The following is an 18,975-nucleotide window of genomic DNA, read 5'->3' as shown; positions in this document are numbered from 1 at the left end:
ACTTCGTTCTTGACAGCTTGATGAATAAGTTAAGCACCTGAAGAGCAGTCTCGCCTGTCAAGCTGCAACTGTGATCCTGAATACAAGAAATTGAAAAAGAGAGACTTTCGAATATCAATTGTGCAGGAGAAGAGAAGTGTTGTAAAAATGGTGAAATCAACTCAGATCTCGAGACTGGATGGTAAGTTCAAAACCGACGGAAGATGAGCTGAGCTTTGAAATGGAGCTTGTAGGAACAAAGAGAAAAGAAGGAGGATGAAAATTCTAACAAGATAACATTTTAGGTCTCATGCTCTCTGCCTCTGTGGATGATGAACAGGTGTGTGTGTTATCCACATTCGCCAAAGCCCTGAATGCCGCAAATTGCCATTCACCCTCACAACACAACAACACATACATACTGTCCTATGTTTGGTCCTAAGTTGATAAATTTTAGGCAGAAGCGCAATTGGCCGAAGTGAAGGGCCAGGCCAAAATGATATTTCGTCGACTGAATAGCAATTCTGAACCAGAAGCTAGCATAGAGTCCGGACAGTACAACCTACAGTCAGTATATTGGCCACCCGTTTCCAACGCTTCACCCAGTACAATGCTCATGTTTTATGTTTTGACATTGCAGTTACATTATCAAGGATGATATTTGCTTTCTGTGCATTGCAGACCGATCATACCCCCGAAAGCTCGCATTCGCATATCTCGCCGATATCGCAAACGAATTCGTCAACATGTACCCTCCCTCCCAATACCTTTCCTCCAACCTCCGCCCATACGCATTTGTCGAGTTTGACAGCTACCTCCAGCGCAAAAAGAAGTCGTACCAGGATAGCCGGGCATCGGCAAACCTTGACAGATTGAACGATGAGCTCAAAGACGTGACCAAGGTGATGACAAAGAACATTGAAGATCTCCTCTACCGAGGCGATAGCCTCGAACGCATGGGAGAGATGTCGGGCCGGTTGAGAGAGGATAGCCGCAAATATCGTAAGGCTGCGGTCAGGATAAATTGGGAATTGTTAATAAAACAGGTAGGTCCCCGGACACAACCACTGAGTGGCCGAGAATCCTTGCTGACGATTTTCGCAGTATGGTCCCTTCGGCGCCGTTGGCTTGCTGGTCATTATTCTTCTCTGGTGGCGGTTTTTCTAGTGCAATAGTCTTTCCTTAATGATATACCCTTTAATGACATGCATATTTGATGGACGGATAAACGTTGTACTGCTCAGTAATCTGGCGGGTTTCCCAGGCATGGATTAGGGCTATAGCGAGGCATTTCTTAAGGACTGACTTATAAACAGGCGGTAGCTGCTCGAAGATTCCACTGGCCGTCGCCATATATATGCCATCGTCCATGCAGGAGGTTATTCGTGAAGCAATGTTTCTCGGTCCGGGGCTTCAGATTTCATCTTCTTCCTCGTCAAAATCATCCTCTTCTCCCATCTCGTATAGAATGCGCCCCCCTTCACCTGGGCCTTCACCCTTTTGCGCATCGAAATACGGGAGGACCACATTTTCTCTATCTCTGCGTTGTCGTTCCGTGAGCCCAAGCTCGAATGTTGACACCGGTTCTTCATCTCCCGTGGGCGGGCCAGGCTCTTCTTCCCGCTTGTAAAGCGGATGGTCGTCAAGCAGTATCGCCACCTCCCGTGCCTGTCCTTGAGAGTACTGCGATGCAGCAGGAAGAAAGTACCATTCAACAACTCCTCTGCCACTTTTTCGCCTGTGCTCCATCTCTAGTACAATGCCGTCATTTTTTCCGAGCCTTTTACCGGAGTCCTGTCGGCCAATAATAACGCCGTCCCTCTCTTCCTCAAGGCCAAACACTGGAGTAACCATACTCCTGTCGGCTGCAGCTTTCCGGGCCAGCACATGTGCTAGCGAGTGGACAGTGAAGATACTTGTTGCTAAGTATGTTAAGAGAGACAGCAGCGATGGTGAATAAGGAAGGGAGTTACGTGGAGCAGGCATATCTTGGTGGTAAACAACGATCAGGGAGATCTGCGTTCTTTTACTTGCAGCGCTGAGCATACTGCTCAGAAATTCGGCTACGTTTACCTCCTGGCCAGCACCTTTGCGGCATACTAGCGGATGAATAGAGTCGATGATCACAAGAGTTCCTGTTAGAAAGGTCAATACGTGGGTGGTGCTTGATATTCTCTAAATACTTAAGGGAGCCTTACTTTTATCGGGAAACTTATCATCCCGGGGCGGAAAGGATGCCACTACTTCCTTTGCTACCTCGTTCGGACTCTTCCTTGTGGCAGAAAGAAAGGAGTCCACCCCTTCAGGGCGTGTGAAAGTCTCAAAAGAGACAAAAGTTACTTGCGACTTGGATAGCTGCATTTGGGATTGCATTAGATAGGATCAACAATGAAGAAGCTCGGAAAAGCCCTAACAAGCTCGCTTTTACAGCAGAAAGCAAAAGGCAAGCAAAATGCATCAGAAGTAAGCACGTGCAAAGCCAAAGCAATGCAAGACCATTTCTGGCCCTAAGGGGAGATAAGGATACCGTAATAACGGAATAAGACGATACATACCCTTGCCCGTCGTATGTATTCCCTGAGTAATGGTGTGGCCGGCTGCTCCAACGAGTCCAGAAGCAGTGTCAATGGAGATGCTGTGTCTCGTTGATTCAAGAGCGAAGACAACAGCAGGAGATTATGCGTCCGGCGACGAGATATGCTATTCCCAGATGCCATCCTCCTATTTTATTTTCAGAAATAAATCGCAGACAGTGCAAAATGATATGGGAAAGCTGAGCTGCCTGAGTATCCGATCTGAAATTGACATTTTTCGAGGTTGATGTCAACCTCTCGCTGCGCGTTGTGGAGAAATTGTCCGCCGTAGTTCCCGCCAGTGTTTGAGCAACAGGCAAAGTGACTGTTAGTGAACAGCCAAAAGTTGCATATTCATGAATCTCTCCGCTCAGATAGTTTTCTTCTAGCATGCCTCATCTACAAACTGCATAATTAGTTTTAGCTGGCGGCCTCAATTTGGTTCCATTCTTCAATCTCCGCTATCACCCAAGATTTCTGGCATATCGAGCTGTTTTATCCAGCCGTAAGGCCATCCGACCTCCATCATGGCTGAGCCACCAGCCAAACGCGCCAGGCGCATGGACAGTTCAACGATGTGGGACATGAACGACAGACATTCAAAACAAACTACCTACGCAGCAGACGAAGTGGATGGCTCGGGAAGACGCGATCGAGATGAAACAAAGCGGCCTACGACATCATCACGAGCAGAGGGACGGCGGAGATCTCGATCGCGAGAAAGGGACGATAAAAGACGGGATCGCAGCAGATCGCGGGATCGATGGGCGAGAGATGGATACAGAGACGGGCGACGAGACGGTGATCGAGATATGCGCAGTGTAAGGGATAGGGATAGAAGCAGAAGTCGTGATCGGAGTCGTGACAAGGAGTATTCGCGACGAGGTCAGAAGAATTTCAAAAGCTTACACTTTATGTTGGAAAGGGGCGTTTATTAACATCTAGTAGATTATTATTCTAAATCTAGTCGATATCGCGACCGGCCCCGGACCAGATCAAGATCTCGATCTCGCTCACCAGCCCGCAATGGCGCAAAACTGCGAACAAGATCACCGCCACGTGGTCCACGATCCGATCGGAAAGATACTGGAAGGCGTAGCGTGCCTCCGGATGCTGATAGAGAACCCAACGGCTTGTCAGATCGGAAACGACAGTCTTCAAGACTTGGAGATGCCGTCAGGATGGATTTGGACGACGCTGCGGATGCCGATGATATGGAGCAGCTGATGATGAAGACAATGGGGTTCAAGTCTTTCCGGTCTACACAAAATACTAAGGTTCCTGGAAATCAGATCTATGGCGTTCGGAAGGAGAAGAAGACAGAGTATCGACAGTACATGAATCGTGTGGGAGGATTTAACAGGCCACTGAGTCCGTCGAGATGATACCTTTAGCCGGCAGTTTCGGATCTGTGGTTTCTTTTGCTTTTTGTTTCTAACTGCGTTGCATTCCTGAGCGACATTCGGCTGCTGTTTCCTCAATTGATTCAAACAAACGGAATTTTGTGCATCGATTCATATCCATTGTGGCTTAGGAAGATAAATGAGTTTTCAGGCCCATTCCACCCCTTGTTGCTCCATTTAACCATGGAGGACCCATTTTGAAATGGACACTTACAGTTAGTACACTGTTTCAACTTTTGTATGATATATCAGCTTGTTTAGAGGTGCCTTGAAACATTCATGCAAGCCCCTCATGCCAGACGCCCTCTCCGTTGAGATAGTAAGGAAAGACACAGGCTGCAATCGAAGGTTGCTGCAAGCGATGGTAGGTCATGAGTCAAAGATCGTGTTTCAGGATAGTCTTGGAACGATGCACATAAAACATACCTCCCTTTTTCTTTGCACTCCATCAACACCGTTGCTTCGGATGCTTCCGAACCATAACCATATTCGGGTAACTTCAAAAACAAATTTTAGCGACACATTGTGTTTACATGCTGAAGCCAGCGCCTGAATACGTGTGTTGAAGGCCCACTCTCGCCATGGACTCTTAAATCATAGCATGTATCCAGAAACCAGGGCAATAAGCGAGTGTTGAACGATTCAAATCAAGCAAGCAACAAGCTTTTGTTAGTGCATACACAAGCTTATATGGAGGGCGAAAATTCCCCTTCTCAGGGCCCCATGGAACGAGAATACGAAAAGCGCCCCATGTCTCGGTGTGATCGAGTGAGCGAGGGGTGGAATATCAGTGGTTTAAATTGAATTTCTCCACCAAATCCTTGTACACCTGATCGTTGTTTGACAAGCCAATCCTCCTTGAAACACACAAGACCCCCATGAAAATGCCAGCCAGAACTAGCTTCAATCTAAGTGGATTTGAGATGTTTGATATGAAATTGTAATGTGGACTTAGAGAGGTTTCTGCTATTATTTAGTGTTTTGAGGCTAAGCTCCAAAGTCATGCGGCATGCCATTTCCCAAACCCCGAAGATGCGCCGCAGTAGTACGGCTGGGGCGGGTCTCTTGTCTGCGGTGATAATGGTGAGACTTGTTTCATTTGTCCCTGCAAGCAAATCCGTCTGTATACTGCTGTATCCTGGGACTATGAGACTGTGAACCAGCAGCAGTGGAACAATTACAATTGCACTGACGTTCAAGTTTCAACGGCTTTCGCTGTTGTAACTCAGTCTAGTTCCGATGATATCAGGAGAGATAGGGATCTTTGAAGTATCGGCAGGAATCCCTCTGTCGGTAGAATCAATTCCGCTGAAGACCGCCATTGTGAACGATAGGTTATATGCGGGAAGAACATTCCGTTGATTGACGGGCGACTGTCCCCGGTCGTAAATCACGATCGGCTGGAAAGTGAGCCACCGCTCTCAGCCGGACAAGGAGAAACTCATGGGTTCGCCCGTTTAATACTCGGGTAGACCGCCAGATCTCGTGCTTGGAGCCGCATGATAAAGCGAAAGATAGCATTAAAAGATCCCAAATGCCTGACAATACCGATGGTGGGCTCGTTGGCGAACTTTGCCGGTGCAATCATCCCATCCGAAGAGGACCTATCGGATCAAAGACGCAAGTATGTTTGCCGAAGTTCTTATCCGCTGTAACTTAAAGCTAAAAGGATGTGTTCGCTTTACCCTTGGGTTCCTGGAGGGTAAGGTACGTTTGACGTTGCCTCCAGGGCGCCTCGTGGTAGTCCATAGAGGGACGGCGAGCGTTTCCATGCCAAACCCATTGTGGATTGCCGCAAAATTCTAGGCCTTCAAAGAGGGCATTGTACTCCATATGAGAGCTCGCCAACCCATAGCTCCTTAGAGTGGGAACAAGTATAAATAGAGCGCCCATTATGGAACAAATGCGTTGCAAAATTCAAGAAAATATGAATTCCAGGCAAATTCTCTTCCAATTATCCGGCGACTATAAATTTTGCAGGGGTGTAAGTCAGGAAAGACAAGGAGTTGATTGGACTCCTAGTTCAAGAATGATGCCAGTCCATCAGAAAATGCCGGTGTTATGGATCGCCGCAGCTTGCAGGGAGAGGAATTGCGAAAGAGGAAGGAAGTAAAAGTTGACGAAGAGATGCTGGCTGTGTTTGCAGATCTCAATTGAGGGCTCACCAAGGAGATGTCAATAAGCGATCCGTCCAGCCAGCAATCTCCCTGGGCTGTCAGAAAAGACCCGATGCTTCCATGGACGTTGATGGCGATAAGAGTTCTTTAACAGTTAACGAAATGATTCCCTGGCGACAACACAGACTCGGAAATTTCAACTCGTCACCACGGGCTTCTCGGCACGGCTTTCTCCTACACCCCTGTCGAACTGCCATCCGCCCTCGTAACATGTGTTCTCCGTCAAGTATGTGCCTGTCCTAGCTTCGATGCCCAAACTTCGGCGAGAAAGAGAGACATCACGCTGACTAACTAACTACTAGTTAACTACTGCTCACTTGGCATGTCACATGATACGTCCCTGAAATAAAGTTCGGTAACCTACTTAAAGGCTCTGCCGCCGCGGTGCTTCATCCAAATGTGGAGGCACAAACAGCGAGCCAGCAAGCTTGCCGTGAACACAACCTGCTGGACGCAAAGCCATCAAAGTTGTATGGATATACGGGTTAGTCCCGTACGGAGGACATGCATAGAATATAACACTGGTGGGCATTACCAGGTGATCGGCGATTATTTGCCCAATTCCGGAACAAGTGGTCAGCTCCGGCTCCATGCCGCTTAAGGCTTTTCTCGAAGACAACCCCTGAGGGGAACGTTGCATTCTACGAGGATCCTCCACACATCAAGGAGGACAAGCGCTGAGCTTGTTTTTTTGGCCATGTTTTCCGAAGAACAGCATTCGCATTCCATTCAATGACACTTGTTTCCCTCGGAAATCCTTCAATAGCCTCTCAATTGGGCTGTCCATGGCGTGAACCTTTCGTTCAGAACGCCGTGTCCCTTCCTTTCTTCTTTCTGCCTGTGCAGGGCAGTCAGGGATCACTCCGAATCTAGACTTTTGAGTGTTAGGGACGGACGTATGGATGTGCACAACGCTTTCATGGCATGTGCTTGGCCTATTATGCTACGTAGCTGAGTTGGTACCACTATATGAGGACCAAGGCATCCCCGCTATTACCTGTCACTTTTATGAATGAATATGACCTTCCCGATTCTTGCTTCCCGTGACCATTGAAGTACATACATTCCGTTCAGCCTTGCATTATGAGCATCCTTTTTAAACTTTTTGCCAGTACCCTGGCAGTGGTATCTGTTGTCAATGCGGGGGAGCTTCTCAACTTTGAGAATGAGAGGGACATCATCCGAGGCTCGTATATTGTGGTGATGAAAGATGGGACCTCATCGTCGGACTTGAAATCTCACATGAATTGGGCAGCCAACGTCCATCATGGAAATCTAGCAAAGCAAGGTCCAAGCCGCTCCACCGGATTCCAATTCAGCTTTGATATTGGTGGTTGGAGAGGTTACAGCGGAAAATTCGACAATGATACATTAGATGCGATTGTCAACAATGCTCATGTGAGTTGGGTGCTCTTTTCCCTTTCGTGGCTTCGTATTTCTTAAAAAGATCAACGTATCCAGGTCAAATATGTGGAGCCCGATCGTATGGCTAGCGCGACTGTCTTGAAAATCCAGAAGAACGCTCCATCTTGGGGACTTGGTAGGATTTCACATACATTCCGTGGCTTTAAAAACTACCTCTATCATAGTTCCGCCGGTGAGGGTGTATTGGCCTATGTAGTGGATACTGGCATTGACATTAACCATCCGGAGTTTGAGGGTCGGGCTGAATGGGGGATCAATGTCGTGGACGAAGTGGACACGGACGAGCACGGTCATGGAACCCATGTGGCTGGTACTATCGGCTCAAAGACATTTGGCGTCGCTAAGAAAGTGAAGCTCGTCGCAGTTAAAGCCTTAGGAAAGGATTCTAGGGGTCCTGACAGCGGGATCATCGCGGCCATGGACTGGGCTGTGAAGCATGCGAAGGAGAAGGGCATCCTTGGTAAAGCCATCATGAACCTGAGCTTGACAGGCGACACTGCGACTGCTTTGAACGAAGCCGCGGAAAGAGCTGTTGAAGCGGGTCTCTTTCTTGGAGTGGCCGCGGGGAATAACAATGTGCGTGAGAAGAATTGACTTTACCAACTTGGATCCTTCTCCCTCCACATGTCTTGAACAGGCGCGATGCTCACAGTCTCACCACAAACTTTTATAGCGCGACGCCATCAACGAGTCACCAGCATCCGTAGAGACTGTATGCACGGCCGGTGCGAGTGCCGAGAATGATGAAAAGGCCTCCTTCTCCAACTTTGGGTCTCTTCGTATGTCTTCCCTGTGGCTCTTTGCTTCTGACAGCCGGAGCTCTGCAAAAATGAATGCTAACCACAAATAATAATCAGTTGACATTTATGCTCCTGGAAACAAAATTATATCAACCTTGCCTGGTGGGGGTAATGGTACAATGTCAGGCACATCTATGGCTGCGCCTCACGTCTGTGGTGTCGCTGCTCTTCTCATGTCTTCTGAAGGTATCAAGGCGCAGGAGGCCTGCGATCGCATCAAAAAGTTGGCACGGCCAGCCATCAGGAATCCTGGGAACAGCACCACCAACAAGCTGCTCTACAACAAGAGCGGCTTCTAAAGACACAATTCGACTGCATATATGGATGGTACGAGGGAGGAAAAGTAGGGAAGAGAATATCAGCAGGCTTTGGGAAGGGGTCTGATCCCTGAGAGCCATATTTTTTCGAGTTGACCATAGAACATATGACCATAGAGGGCTGTTGCGGTGAGAACGCATAGGAAACAAAACAGGAAGTGATCGTAGCAGGCTTAATATCACTTGAGTGAGCAGGGCGATATCCTGTCTCCCCGCAGATATTTGCCCCCGAAATTGTAGCCCATCATCCCAACCGATTCAGCAAGTGAAACGTATGTATGTAGTTTGTTGTCACCTTCATTCGACCGACTCGTCATCCTGGGTGATCTGCTGTAAATTTTTGAGAATTTGTTTCTCGCACCGGATAATTTACAGACAATATTTCACATTCCTTGGAGATAATCGATCCTGCCAGCGGTTGAGATCCTGGGATAGATCAGATCCTTGCTCAATCGATGGGTTTATCGAAGTTCCTGACGGCCGACGCTCTGCCTTCCCGCACGATAGGGTGTCTGCTTGCATGCACATACATACATACATACATGCATTCTGCATTTGCAGTGACCTCTCCACTCGTTAGCGCTGGCCAGATAACTAACGCCGTGTAACGCAATCTGTGGGCGGCATGTTGGGCTCGCCGCGCAGCTCTCGGAACATCATCTGATGAAGACGCGATCAGCGAGATGATCCTCACGTTGGATGGTTGCGTCGGGCCGACATGGACCGATTACTAACATCGCTGTGGAGGGGAACTCCATCTGATCCAACCGACGATGATCATCAGGGACCATGTTCCTGGCCGATTTACCTAGGTTTTAACCAGGTCTGGCGAATCGTGGGATCTGACTGGCCTTCCCGCGCCCGCTAGCGACGCGACAGGCTGGGTCTTCAAGGCCATTTTAAGTTTTCGAAGGATGGGGGAATGGTCCTTCTCCAGATTAGACTAATTTTAGGGTTGCCCAACGACACAGCGACAATGTTGCTCGCGCGTCCTCGATCACCGGGGTGTGTCATCCCCAGAGTTAAGATCTGCAGAGGACAGAGGCTGCTCGATGAGCTATTAACGACGTTTCTGAAAAAAAAGAAAAGGAAAACGGGTTTCCTGTGTCCTCCAGCGAGCCATGCAGGTATTGCCGGCTCGGACATCGCGAGAGAAGGCCTCGCGCTTTCTCGTGCTCCCTTTGTCTTCTTGTTTCTCTCGTATCTCTATCGTCTACGAGACTTCGTTCATCCTTCGCTTCTTCCCCTCCCCACTGGATCTGATCTCGCCATTCTGCCAATTGAGAAGGTTACACCCGCCCTCCTTGGCTATGATTGGACCTTGCAACCTTTCCCCAGGAACAACCATGCTCACTCCACAATATATCCTTAATTCCCATGCCACAGGTTTCGTTTGCTGTTCCGGAAAAATCTAAGGCCTGCCCCGGCCATAGCCGGCTCTTGCTCACAGACAACGATCCCATGTATCCCTGACAGGGGGTGAAGGGGATACGGAAAGTCAAAGAGGTTTGACACGGAGTGAACGGAACGCAGCGCTGGGTCCCATGGGGGATACGTCATGTGGAATTTATGCGGGACACATGTTATGGGATACCAGCATGATGAAGAGGAGGAGTTACAAGGCTTTACTCCGAAATCTCGTAGGAGCCGGGGTGTGGGGAGGTTGTGGGCGTGGGAAGCACGTCGCATGCGATATAAATTCAAGGTGATTTCCGTGAAGACTTCGAGGAATCTGAGCTATAGTCTCGATCTCCCTAACCCCTCAGAGACTGGTCCCTATTGTTGTCTTTTTGGGTACATTTCGGGTTACAATCATGCACGGTCTTTTGCTCGCCGCCGGGCTTCTCAGCCTGCCCCTTCGCGCTCTTGGGCACCCAAACCCAAACCCGCAGATGCACACGCTCTCTCGCCGAGGCGCTGTTGACCTAGATGCTTTCCGCCTGGGCCAGAATGCCGAATACTCAAATACCGCGAGTGTAGCTTCGAACCCGCCCGCTTTGTCCATCAGGAGCACCCAGAGCTACGTGGATGTCGCCAAGGACCTTGTCAAGACCACTCTCCCAGACGCAACTTTCCGTGTTGTCGATGACCACTATGTTGGAACCAACGGCGTTGCCCATGTTCACCTCCGCCAGACTGTCCATGGCATCGACGTCGACAACGCTGACTTCAACGTTAACGTAAGCGAGCCAGCCTTTACAATTCCGCAATCAAGACTGACAATCAGTGATAGGTCAAAGACGGCAAGGTGTTCTCCTTCGGAAATTCCTTCTACAAGGGCAAGATCCCAGAGGAGAACCCAATGGTCAAGCGAGACCACGCCGACCCCGTTAAGGCATTGAAAGGAGTCGTCAGCGCCCTCAAGCTTCCCGTCAAGACTGAGAAGGCATCTGCCGCTATTTCAGCGCAGAGCCAAGGCCAAGACGCCGTTGTTTTCAAGGGAACCTCCGGAGCCCTTTCCGACCCCAAGGGTGAACTCGTCTACCTTATCAAGCCAGATGGAGAGCTTTCTTTGACCTGGAAAGTCGAAACCGACGTCGGTGACAACTGGCTCTTGTCCTACATTGATGCCAAGGATGGCAATAACATCCATGGTGTCGTCGACTACGTTGCTGATGCTACTTATCAAGTTTAGTATGTCTCTAAATTCCCACGTTCAAGTTTGCGGGTGAATAGCGAAGGCTAATGCATACATCAGTCCCTGGGGTATTAACGACCCTACTGACGGCGAGCGCGAAGTCCTCACTGACCCTTGGGATGGAAATGCATCTGAGTTCACCTGGATCAGTGACGGAAGAACCCGCTACCCAACCACCCGCGGCAACAACGGAATCGCCCAAGATAACCCAAGTGGTGGTAACCAATATGAAAACAACTACCGCCCAATGAGCGACGATCTCCGATTCGAGTACCCTTACTCCACTGACATGAGCCCTCCAGATTCTTACATTGATGCGTCCATTACCCAGCTGTTCTACACTTCAAACGTTTACCATGACCTCCTTTACATCCTCGGTTTCACCGAGAGAGCCGGAAACTTTGAGTTCAACAACAACAACCAGGGTGGCAGAGGAAATGACTACGTTATTTTGAATTCCCAGGATGGCTCTGGCACCAACAATGCCAACTTTGCCACTCCCCCTGATGGCCAACCCGGTCGCATGCGCATGTACACCTGGACCACCTCCCGACCTAACCGAGACGGCAGCTTTGAGGCAGGTATTGTCATCCACGAATACACTCACGGCCGTAAGTACATCCCTGAACATACCGTTTCGGACCAAACTTATACTGTTTCTAGTTTCCAACCGTCTCTGCGGTGGACCTTCCAACTCTCGCTGCTTGAACGCTCTCGAATCCGGCGGTATGGGTGAAGGTTGGGGAGACTTCATGGCCACTGCCATCCGCTTGAAGGCCGGTGACACACGCGAGACTGACTACACCATGGGTGAATGGGCTGCCAACGAACAGGGTGGCATTCGTCAACACCCCTACTCCACCAACCTCCAGACCAACCCTCTTGTCTACACCACCGTCAACCAATACAGAGAAGTTCACGACATTGGTACTGTCTGGGCTAGTATGCTCTATGAAGTCCTCTGGAACCTCATTGATAAGCACGGCAAGAACGACGGCCCCAAGCCTGAGTTGCGCGATGGCGTCCCAACTGACGGCAAATACCTTGCCATGAAGCTCGTTATCGACGGCATGGCCCTGTACGTTGAAGACCCTCATATCCCCCTCCTCCCACATTCGCGGTAACTAACATCAGCTGCGTGTAGGCAACCATGCAACCCCAACTTCGTCCAGGCCCGTGATGCGATCCTCGATGCCGACGAGGCTCTTACCGGCGGTGAGAACAAGTGTGAAATCTGGGCCGGATTCGCCAAGCGTGAATTGGGAACTGGCGCTCGTTATGACAGGAGCAGACGCACTGGAAGCACCGACGTTCCACAGGAATGTCAATAAAATAAGAGCTTTTGTTTCTTTGTATATACTTAGCTATCTAACTGGAGATTGTGTACCGTTGCAGCCAACGGACATTCCAGTTTTTGGAATTTTATTTCTAATTCCTTCACTTTCTTCTCTGACTCTCCCTCGGAGAGCTTTATCCAGAGTAGAGCGATAGAAACGATTGGATATTCAAGGTCTCAACATGGTGGAAGTACTCGTGCTCGCCTTTAGTGTGTGTAACATACGGAGTTCTATGAATCGGCTGGTTAAAGACGTACATGTGTAGGCTAGCTTAACGAGAGTGTCAATAATTCTCTCCATTGCTGATTCCAAAATGTGCTTCAAGCTGCCAAGGCTCTTCTCCGTGTATGTATATACCGTACGGAGTACATATATTCGAATTATTTTCGCAAGCTAGCCATAGAGTGCGACCGCCTTTCTGAGAAGAAGCGGCAACAAAAATTCGATGCTTGGTGGAAACTCTCCCTCGACAAAGCTCCAGAATTGTATTCTACGCAGATTGCTCTGGAAAATCGACCTGGGAATCATCCTGCCCTCAATATTTGATACGAGGTCAAATCACTATCAAACGAGTTGGAACCCGGGAAATTCGCAATGAGAGGAGACGAAACAATGTATACGCGCAAAGTCAGTAGCGAAGAATGGAGCCATACCTGCTAGCAGATCAGCCTGCGCGGACTTTGCTGTTTCTCCTCCTCAGCCTCATTCGCGACGAGCAGGATGGAGGTGTACTAGGTCTAAGGCGATCATACCTACATGTACTAGAGTCATGGAGAGAATGTCAAACCTCTTGACGTCGACTACTTTCCATGATGTATATCAGCTTGCGCGTCTCGCGATCGGCAGAAGTCTGAACGCGTTGCGTACTGGGCAAATCATGAGCCGCATCCTCGTGCCGAAACTCATGCGCAGATGCAAGAAACGTGTCAGTCGTGGTGTCTGAGGGTGATTCGGCGGCTTACTGACAAATGAATTGCTGAAAAGAGATGCAAGGATGGTTTGCGCCGTTTGATAGACTCACATATCTTGTTTGAGCTTTCAAGCCATGGAACAGATGCACATGCATGAAAGGTAATTTCATAGTTAAACCAGGGGGTTCAGATACAGCAAGTTTCGAGAGGGCGAGGCGAAGGCTTTGGACGTGATGCCACTGAGGTAGATGGCGAAAGGATAAGCCTGAAGAAGCGAGGGAATATAAAACGTAGCCAGTTCAACTGGGAATTTTGGTAGTGCATTGTTAGTGACACCGGTACAAGATGCTGTAAACGCAAGCTGTTGATGGAGATGCTAGAATTTGGGTAAGGACGGGAGGATCACAAGGGTTGAAGTGCAGATGACCATTGATAGACTTATTCCTTTTGAATGTCAGCTGAATTGCCTCGAAAAAGGATCGGAGGAGCAAAGCGCATATTTCCTAACTCGGACAAACCAGCTATGTGGCCCTTTGGTTCTGAGAACGTTTACACTGAAAGATAGTATAACTAGGTTGCTGGTATGTAGTATGTATGCATTTTTCGGCTGACAGAGTCAACCTCAGGCTTTCTACTCTGTACTTGCTAAGCTTCCATAACTCACTTTTGATAAAATAGCAAGAGTTTTGCATGGCCGACAAACAATATTGTGGTTGACAATAAACACCCTTGGTAGGTAAAAGGCGCATTCCCATACAATTACCACACTCCTCCATGGAGGAAAAATTTAGAAATACAACTGCGCGCTATGGCCATAAATCGATGGCCTCAGGCATGGAAAGAAAGCGTGTAATTTCTAAACATCTAGAGCCCATATTTGAGACGATGACCCTTCGCATATCCGCCCTCGATGTCCCGACTGAATGTGCTGAAATACCATGGAGGCGCACAAAGGCTTAGTCGCCTAATCCGAAAGAACACTTAAGGCCACAGTGATCGCTCCACTTGTGCTCCCGTTCTTCAGGTCGGTTCTCGGCTGCATATGCGTATGTGCAAGTTCCTGGTGGTATCACCTCGATTTCGTGGGTTTTCAATCCGAGTTTGGCAACCTTGTCGAGCCGGTTCGCCGGGTATGCCTGCTTACCGTCGATACCCCAGGTGAAACCAGGGTCATTAGGGCGGAGTTCGGTCCACACGTCCACAAGGTTGTTTTCATTAATGAGCGAGTCATCTTCTGGAAGCACCGGGTTGAAGTCACCAGCCACAAGACCACGGCCGGCTGCGCGAAGGTAAGAGGCAATGATGGATAGCTGGCGAGGCCGATAGGAAGGCTGAATCGCGAGGGAGTCGAGGTGAACGTTGACGAGACGAATGCGAGCATGGGATCCGGGAACCGACTTCTTACATTCGCTCGGGGTGCAAATTGGCAAGAAGATGTCACAGCAAAGAGCGTCCCTCCCAAAATGGCTGGGAAAAGGGACTCTCCAAACCGCACTAAGCGCTGCCCTCTCAGGAGTACATTTTAGGCCGTGGAAGCGTGATTTCGAGAGGAGTGTCATCGTCGAGATAGACTGGTGACCCCAGCTGGTCGCGTCAGCTTCGCTAGAATACCATTGCTCACGAACCCAGGGCATCGCTAATAGAACTGAAAGAGTAGTCCGAGTGACCTCCTGGAGGAATATAACATCCATGACCGGACGCATATCCCGAATATGCGTGACAATGGCGGACGTACGGATGTCTGGAGCCAGGTCTGTGCCATTGATATTCCAAGTAACAAGCGCCAGAGGGATATCTTGAGCTGACTGGGTCGAGTACGATCCGGCAGTGCTCTTCTTAGCGCTCAGCTGGATCCATCGGCTGGAAGATGAGTCGAATTCATGCCAGGACTGAAAAATCACTGCGGTATCTTTTTCATCCAACTTCGGCAAGGGAGTGTTGTGACGCCACCCCATGAATCGTGCTTGAAGGCGCGAGCGAAGGCCCATCTCTATCAATCGAAAGTTAGCTTTATGATCAATGAGCTAACCACCCATGTGGACTGCAGAGCATTTGCAATGTTGACGTTGCTGAGATATTTGGCGCCTGGGGCGCGTCAGGAACGACTGGCTGCGAAGCTGGCGCGAACAAGAGCTGATGGGAGGAGTGTTTAACTATGCACCATGCGACATCACAGTCCATCCCAGCAGTGAGTCAACCAACTAACTAGTTAACTAGTTAGCTATTAAGAGATGAATAAGTCTTGCTCTCTCACTACAATTATGAAAGAATATTTTACCGTGTAACAGAAGAGCTCCCTTGTTCACCACAGGTTCCTTTCTATTATTATTTCTTCTTGAGCTCAGCCTGTCCACTCCTGATCTGGGGGAAAGTGGGCCAGGGCAAGATACATAGCCGGTACTTGGCGTCCAGGTCGGTCACCCACAACCCTTGTGGGCTTGTCAGCCTGCCAGCCAGCTGTTATCAGGCTCATTTTGTGATCTACTGCTCTTTTCATCATCATTATTTCATTTGCTAAGCTGATTCCACTGACTCAAGAAGCCCTGGGGTTTTCTTCTACATATTGAGCTCCCACTGCATCCTCTCTTAGCCCTGAAAATTCTGCTCGAGATAAAAACATTTGCGAAGGTTCTCTTAGAACTCGGAATTGAGATTCTGGCCTCTGTGGGTCGTCAGAGAGACGGCTCACCTGGCATTTTCTCGCGGGATCATAGTCGGGCCGAGAGTTTCACGTGAAGCAGCCCCTTTCGTGGGCGTCCTGCTGCTTCCTGGCTATTCTCTGCGTGATATGTTCGTTTCGAGCAGCCGAACGACAAGCGCACTTTGCTGCAGATGGCATCAAAGCCCTCAGCGAAACACGATCATCAATGCGTGTTCTCGGCCAATTGAGATGGTTGAGCCTCCATACTGGTTGACGAACAAGAGTGTTGATGAGATGCTCTCGGAGGAATATGATCCACTGCGGAAAGAATTTATGGCTGCTCTCGCGGAGGAAGAAATAAAGGTACTGAAGTACATTACGGGAGTGGATTCTAATATGCCACGCTTGTCTGAGGTCATGGAACAGGCATGGACTATGGGAACATTCTGGTATACTCTGGCATTATCCAGTCCTACTGGCCTCTTCGGATTGTTCTATCAGCATATCCAACCATTATTATCAGGAGGGGAATCTGAGGAATTTGGCGAGGTCATGCCCTTCTTCTGGGTAAAGAATGTGGGTGAATTTGTTGCCCGAAAACTTTCTGACAAGAAACAGTGTGATGCTGATCTTCAGCTGGCGTTCACTGAGAGCAAACAATCATGAATTAAATACATTGCACATGGACACATTTGCGGCGATAAGCTTACTCTGCTATTTCACAACATTGTCCTTTTCTGGGCTACTTTTCAGTGACTTGCTTGATTTTCAGACTGAGTCCTACTGCTTTCCCCCCTTAAATGCCTTTCCCACGGCTTCACTCACGGCCTGGAACCCCTTTTGAGCCTGGTTGTCTTCTCGCTTTTTCTGGGTAGCCCTGCCCGAGGAAGTAAGTTGAAGAGATTTGACATCTGCTTTCACTCCCACCATGGCTTCCTTGATTTTGTCAGAATCTTATCTGTCGGGCATTCCGAAGCTTATCGTTCTTTCTTTAGATCTGAGATAATTATGTTCAGAAATACGAGGTAGACAGTCCACTTTTCCTTGTGAGCAGTGAGTAGTGCAAACACCGCATCAGGATGCAGGTTTGGCTTCAAGCTTTCGCTAGTTAGCGGCCGCCCCGCCAATGACGTCCGCTCCCACACCCCGCCCGAACCAGGCGTGTCCCAGTCCCGAGCGCCAGTGAACGGGGTGCTGCCCACTCTTCCTGCTATACGGCTGCTTGCCCATCGATACATTGATTCTATGAACTGGACTGGCCTTGAACCAAGCTAGACGCTAGCATCGGCTTCAATTACTTAGGTTGTCAAAGGATGGAGCGAACCATTGTTGTTGTCGGTAAATTTGCACCCCGCGCAAAGAGACGAACTAGGCCCGCTGGCTGACATCTGGCTGAAAATCTCAACAGGCGGCGGCATTATAGGATCCTGCATAGCCTACTTTCTGACAAGACACCCATCGTATGACAGCTCAAGACACAAGGTCATAATTCTCGAGGCGACGGAAATCGCCGGCGGTGCGTCGGGCAAGGCTGGAGGCTTACTTGCGCTCTGGGCATACCCGAGCAATATCGTCCCCTTAAGTTTCCGCCTCCATGCTCAGCTGGCGGAAGAACATAACGGAAAAGAAAAATGGGGTTACAGAAAGGTCAATTGCGGGCAATTGATGGCGCATGTGCTACCCAAAAGGACAAGCAGCACGGAAAGCTCAAACAAGAGCAGCACCAAACAGGCTGTTTCGCTGGAGAAACGGATTGAAGAGGCGATAGCCTTGTTAAGGGCGGCAGGTGTGCCTTCGGACCTTGACTGGTTTGATCCGCTTACATTGTCGGGATATGAAGAGATGGGCGATCCGGGCACCACCGCGCAAGTTCACCCATATTTGTTCACCACCTCGATGGCAAAACTGGCCGAAGAGAAAGGCGCCAATGTAATTTTTGGTTTGGTCACGGAGATTGAGCAAGTAGAAAATGGAGCCAGCACTGTAAAATATACAGAGAAAGAGACCGGTGAGTCCAAGTCGATTTCCGCCACCGATGTTGTCATCTCCGCGGGACCCTGGACCAGGTCAATCTTTCCACGGGTGCCGATCACGGCTCTCCGTGCGCACAGCGTCGTTATCCGCCCTACACGGCCGGTATCTCCCTACGCCATATTTAGCAGCATCACGCTTGCCGCAGACTCCGCCTCGGGCCGGCCGAGCCAAACATCATCCGCACCTGAGATCTATGCCAGACCTGACAATACCGTATACGCCTGCGGTGAAGGCGACAGATCAGTTCCACTCCCCTCAACAACTGCAGAGGTGGAGGTAGACGACTCCAGATGCCAAACCATCATCAACTCTGTCAGCGTCATATCGCCGGAACTACGAGATGGAGAGGTTCTGGCTCGTCAGGCGTGTTATCTGCCGAACGTCGCGGCGAAGGGGATAGGTCCGCTCATAGGTCCAACTGACATCAAGGGCGTCTATCTCGCGGCTGGCCATACTTGCTGGGGCATCCAAAACGCCCCGGGAACAGGGAAGGTGATGAGTGAGATGATTTTCGATGGGGAAGCGAAGAGCGCGCATATTTCGAGCTTAGATCCACGTAAAATTTTGTGAATAATTTTTTGGTAGTACCTGTAATAATAGTTATTGCCAGCTCTGGACTTAATATTCATGAGAGCGGGAGTGCTGTGGAATTTGTTCTTGTTGATTTATGTATCTTGTGGAAACATTACGTAGCACGGCCAGGAGAGAGAAGCTCGGCCGGAAATGAAATGTAGCATCAT

General features: G+C 49.4%; 9 protein-coding genes across 9 annotated transcripts; 7 read left to right on the top strand and 2 right to left on the bottom strand.

Moving 5' to 3' along the window:
- The first annotated feature begins 34 nt into the window (after window positions 1-34).
- Window positions 35-1,313, top strand: CIMG_10197 (V-SNARE). The gene is made up of 5 exons (XM_001239174.2): window positions 35-181; window positions 285-319; window positions 437-546; window positions 620-1,025; window positions 1,084-1,313. The coding sequence occupies exons 1-5, from the start codon at window positions 148-150 to the stop codon at window positions 1,144-1,146; spliced, it is 648 nt and encodes a 215-aa protein (XP_001239175.1). The 5' UTR covers window positions 35-147; the 3' UTR covers window positions 1,147-1,313.
- A 79-nt stretch (window positions 1,314-1,392) lies between these two features.
- On the bottom strand, window positions 1,393-2,771 carry CIMG_10196 (killer toxin sensitivity protein; the record flags this gene model as incomplete). The annotated part of the gene is made up of 3 exons (XM_001239173.2): window positions 2,535-2,771; window positions 2,178-2,334; window positions 1,393-2,114 (listed from the first exon to the last, which is right to left on the bottom strand). The coding sequence occupies exons 1-3, from the start codon at window positions 2,694-2,696 to the stop codon at window positions 1,393-1,395; spliced, it is 1,041 nt and encodes a 346-aa protein (XP_001239174.1). The 5' UTR covers window positions 2,697-2,771.
- A 137-nt stretch (window positions 2,772-2,908) lies between these two features.
- Window positions 2,909-4,177, top strand: CIMG_10195 (U4/U6.U5 tri-snRNP-associated protein 3). Its single transcript, XM_001239172.2, has 2 exons — window positions 2,909-3,437; window positions 3,501-4,177. The coding sequence occupies exons 1-2, from the start codon at window positions 3,080-3,082 to the stop codon at window positions 3,935-3,937; spliced, it is 795 nt and encodes a 264-aa protein (XP_001239173.2). The 5' UTR covers window positions 2,909-3,079; the 3' UTR covers window positions 3,938-4,177.
- A 3,038-nt stretch (window positions 4,178-7,215) lies between these two features.
- CIMG_10193 (subtilisin-like protease) lies at window positions 7,216-8,656 on the top strand (the record flags this gene model as incomplete). Its single annotated transcript, XM_001239170.1, has 4 exons — window positions 7,216-7,530; window positions 7,594-8,133; window positions 8,231-8,336; window positions 8,415-8,656. The coding sequence occupies 4 exons, from the start codon at window positions 7,216-7,218 to the stop codon at window positions 8,654-8,656; spliced, it is 1,203 nt and encodes a 400-aa protein (XP_001239171.1).
- Window positions 8,657-9,452: 796 nt separating this feature from the next.
- On the top strand, window positions 9,453-10,271 carry CIMG_10192 (uncharacterized protein). The gene has a single exon (XM_001239169.2). It carries the CDS (start codon window positions 9,597-9,599, stop codon window positions 10,044-10,046), a length of 450 nt encoding a protein of 149 aa, XP_001239170.2. The 5' UTR covers window positions 9,453-9,596; the 3' UTR covers window positions 10,047-10,271.
- A 217-nt stretch (window positions 10,272-10,488) lies between these two features.
- Window positions 10,489-12,669, top strand: CIMG_10191 (extracellular metalloproteinase 9; the record flags this gene model as incomplete). The annotated part of the gene is made up of 5 exons (XM_001239168.2): window positions 10,489-10,854; window positions 10,908-11,308; window positions 11,373-11,923; window positions 11,976-12,390; window positions 12,457-12,669. 5 exons carry the CDS (start codon window positions 10,489-10,491, stop codon window positions 12,641-12,643), a joined length of 1,920 nt encoding a protein of 639 aa, XP_001239169.1. The 3' UTR covers window positions 12,644-12,669.
- A 1,466-nt stretch (window positions 12,670-14,135) lies between these two features.
- Window positions 14,136-15,548, bottom strand: CIMG_10190 (uncharacterized protein; the record flags this gene model as incomplete). The annotated part of the gene is made up of 1 exon (XM_001239167.2): window positions 14,136-15,548. One exon carries the CDS (start codon window positions 15,546-15,548, stop codon window positions 14,517-14,519), a length of 1,032 nt encoding a protein of 343 aa, XP_001239168.2. The 3' UTR covers window positions 14,136-14,516.
- Window positions 15,549-16,348: 800 nt separating this feature from the next.
- Window positions 16,349-16,867, top strand: CIMG_10189 (uncharacterized protein; the record flags this gene model as incomplete). Its single annotated transcript, XM_001239166.2, has 1 exon — window positions 16,349-16,867. One exon carries the CDS (start codon window positions 16,349-16,351, stop codon window positions 16,865-16,867), a length of 519 nt encoding a protein of 172 aa, XP_001239167.2.
- A 557-nt stretch (window positions 16,868-17,424) lies between these two features.
- Window positions 17,425-18,907, top strand: CIMG_13555 (uncharacterized protein). The gene is made up of 2 exons (XM_001239165.2): window positions 17,425-17,539; window positions 17,610-18,907. The coding sequence occupies exons 1-2, from the start codon at window positions 17,515-17,517 to the stop codon at window positions 18,803-18,805; spliced, it is 1,221 nt and encodes a 406-aa protein (XP_001239166.1). The 5' UTR covers window positions 17,425-17,514; the 3' UTR covers window positions 18,806-18,907.
- The last annotated feature ends 68 nt before the right edge of the window (window positions 18,908-18,975 follow it).

This window comes from Coccidioides immitis (genome assembly GCF_000149335.2).
Source record: "Coccidioides immitis RS genomic scaffold supercont3.5, whole genome shotgun sequence".
NCBI classification, from domain to species: domain Eukaryota; kingdom Fungi; phylum Ascomycota; class Eurotiomycetes; order Onygenales; family Onygenaceae; genus Coccidioides; species Coccidioides immitis.
This window is presented reverse-complemented; position numbering and strand designations above follow the sequence as displayed.

Excerpts from the sequence above, each read along its gene's own strand:
- CIMG_10197 (XM_001239174.2), top strand. The coding sequence starts at position 148 with ATGGTGAAATCAACTCAGATCTCGAGACTGGATG. Across the intron at positions 182-284 it reads TCAGATCTCGAGACTGGATG|GTCTCATGCTCTCTGCCTCT; the intron begins GTAAGTTCAAAA and ends ATAACATTTTAG. Across the intron at positions 320-436 it reads CCTCTGTGGATGATGAACAG|GCAGAAGCGCAATTGGCCGA; the intron begins GTGTGTGTGTTA and ends GATAAATTTTAG.
- CIMG_10192 (XM_001239169.2), top strand. The coding sequence starts at position 9,597 with ATGGTCCTTCTCCAGATTAGACTAATTTTAGGGTTGCCCAACGACACA.
- CIMG_10195 (XM_001239172.2), top strand. The coding sequence starts at position 3,080 with ATGGCTGAGCCACCAGCCAAACGCGCCAGGCGCATGGACAGTTCAACG. Across the intron at positions 3,438-3,500 it reads CAAGGAGTATTCGCGACGAG|ATTATTATTCTAAATCTAGT; the intron begins GTCAGAAGAATT and ends AACATCTAGTAG.
- CIMG_13555 (XM_001239165.2), top strand. The coding sequence starts at position 17,515 with ATGGAGCGAACCATTGTTGTTGTCG. Across the intron at positions 17,540-17,609 it reads GCGAACCATTGTTGTTGTCG|GCGGCGGCATTATAGGATCC; the intron begins GTAAATTTGCAC and ends AAATCTCAACAG.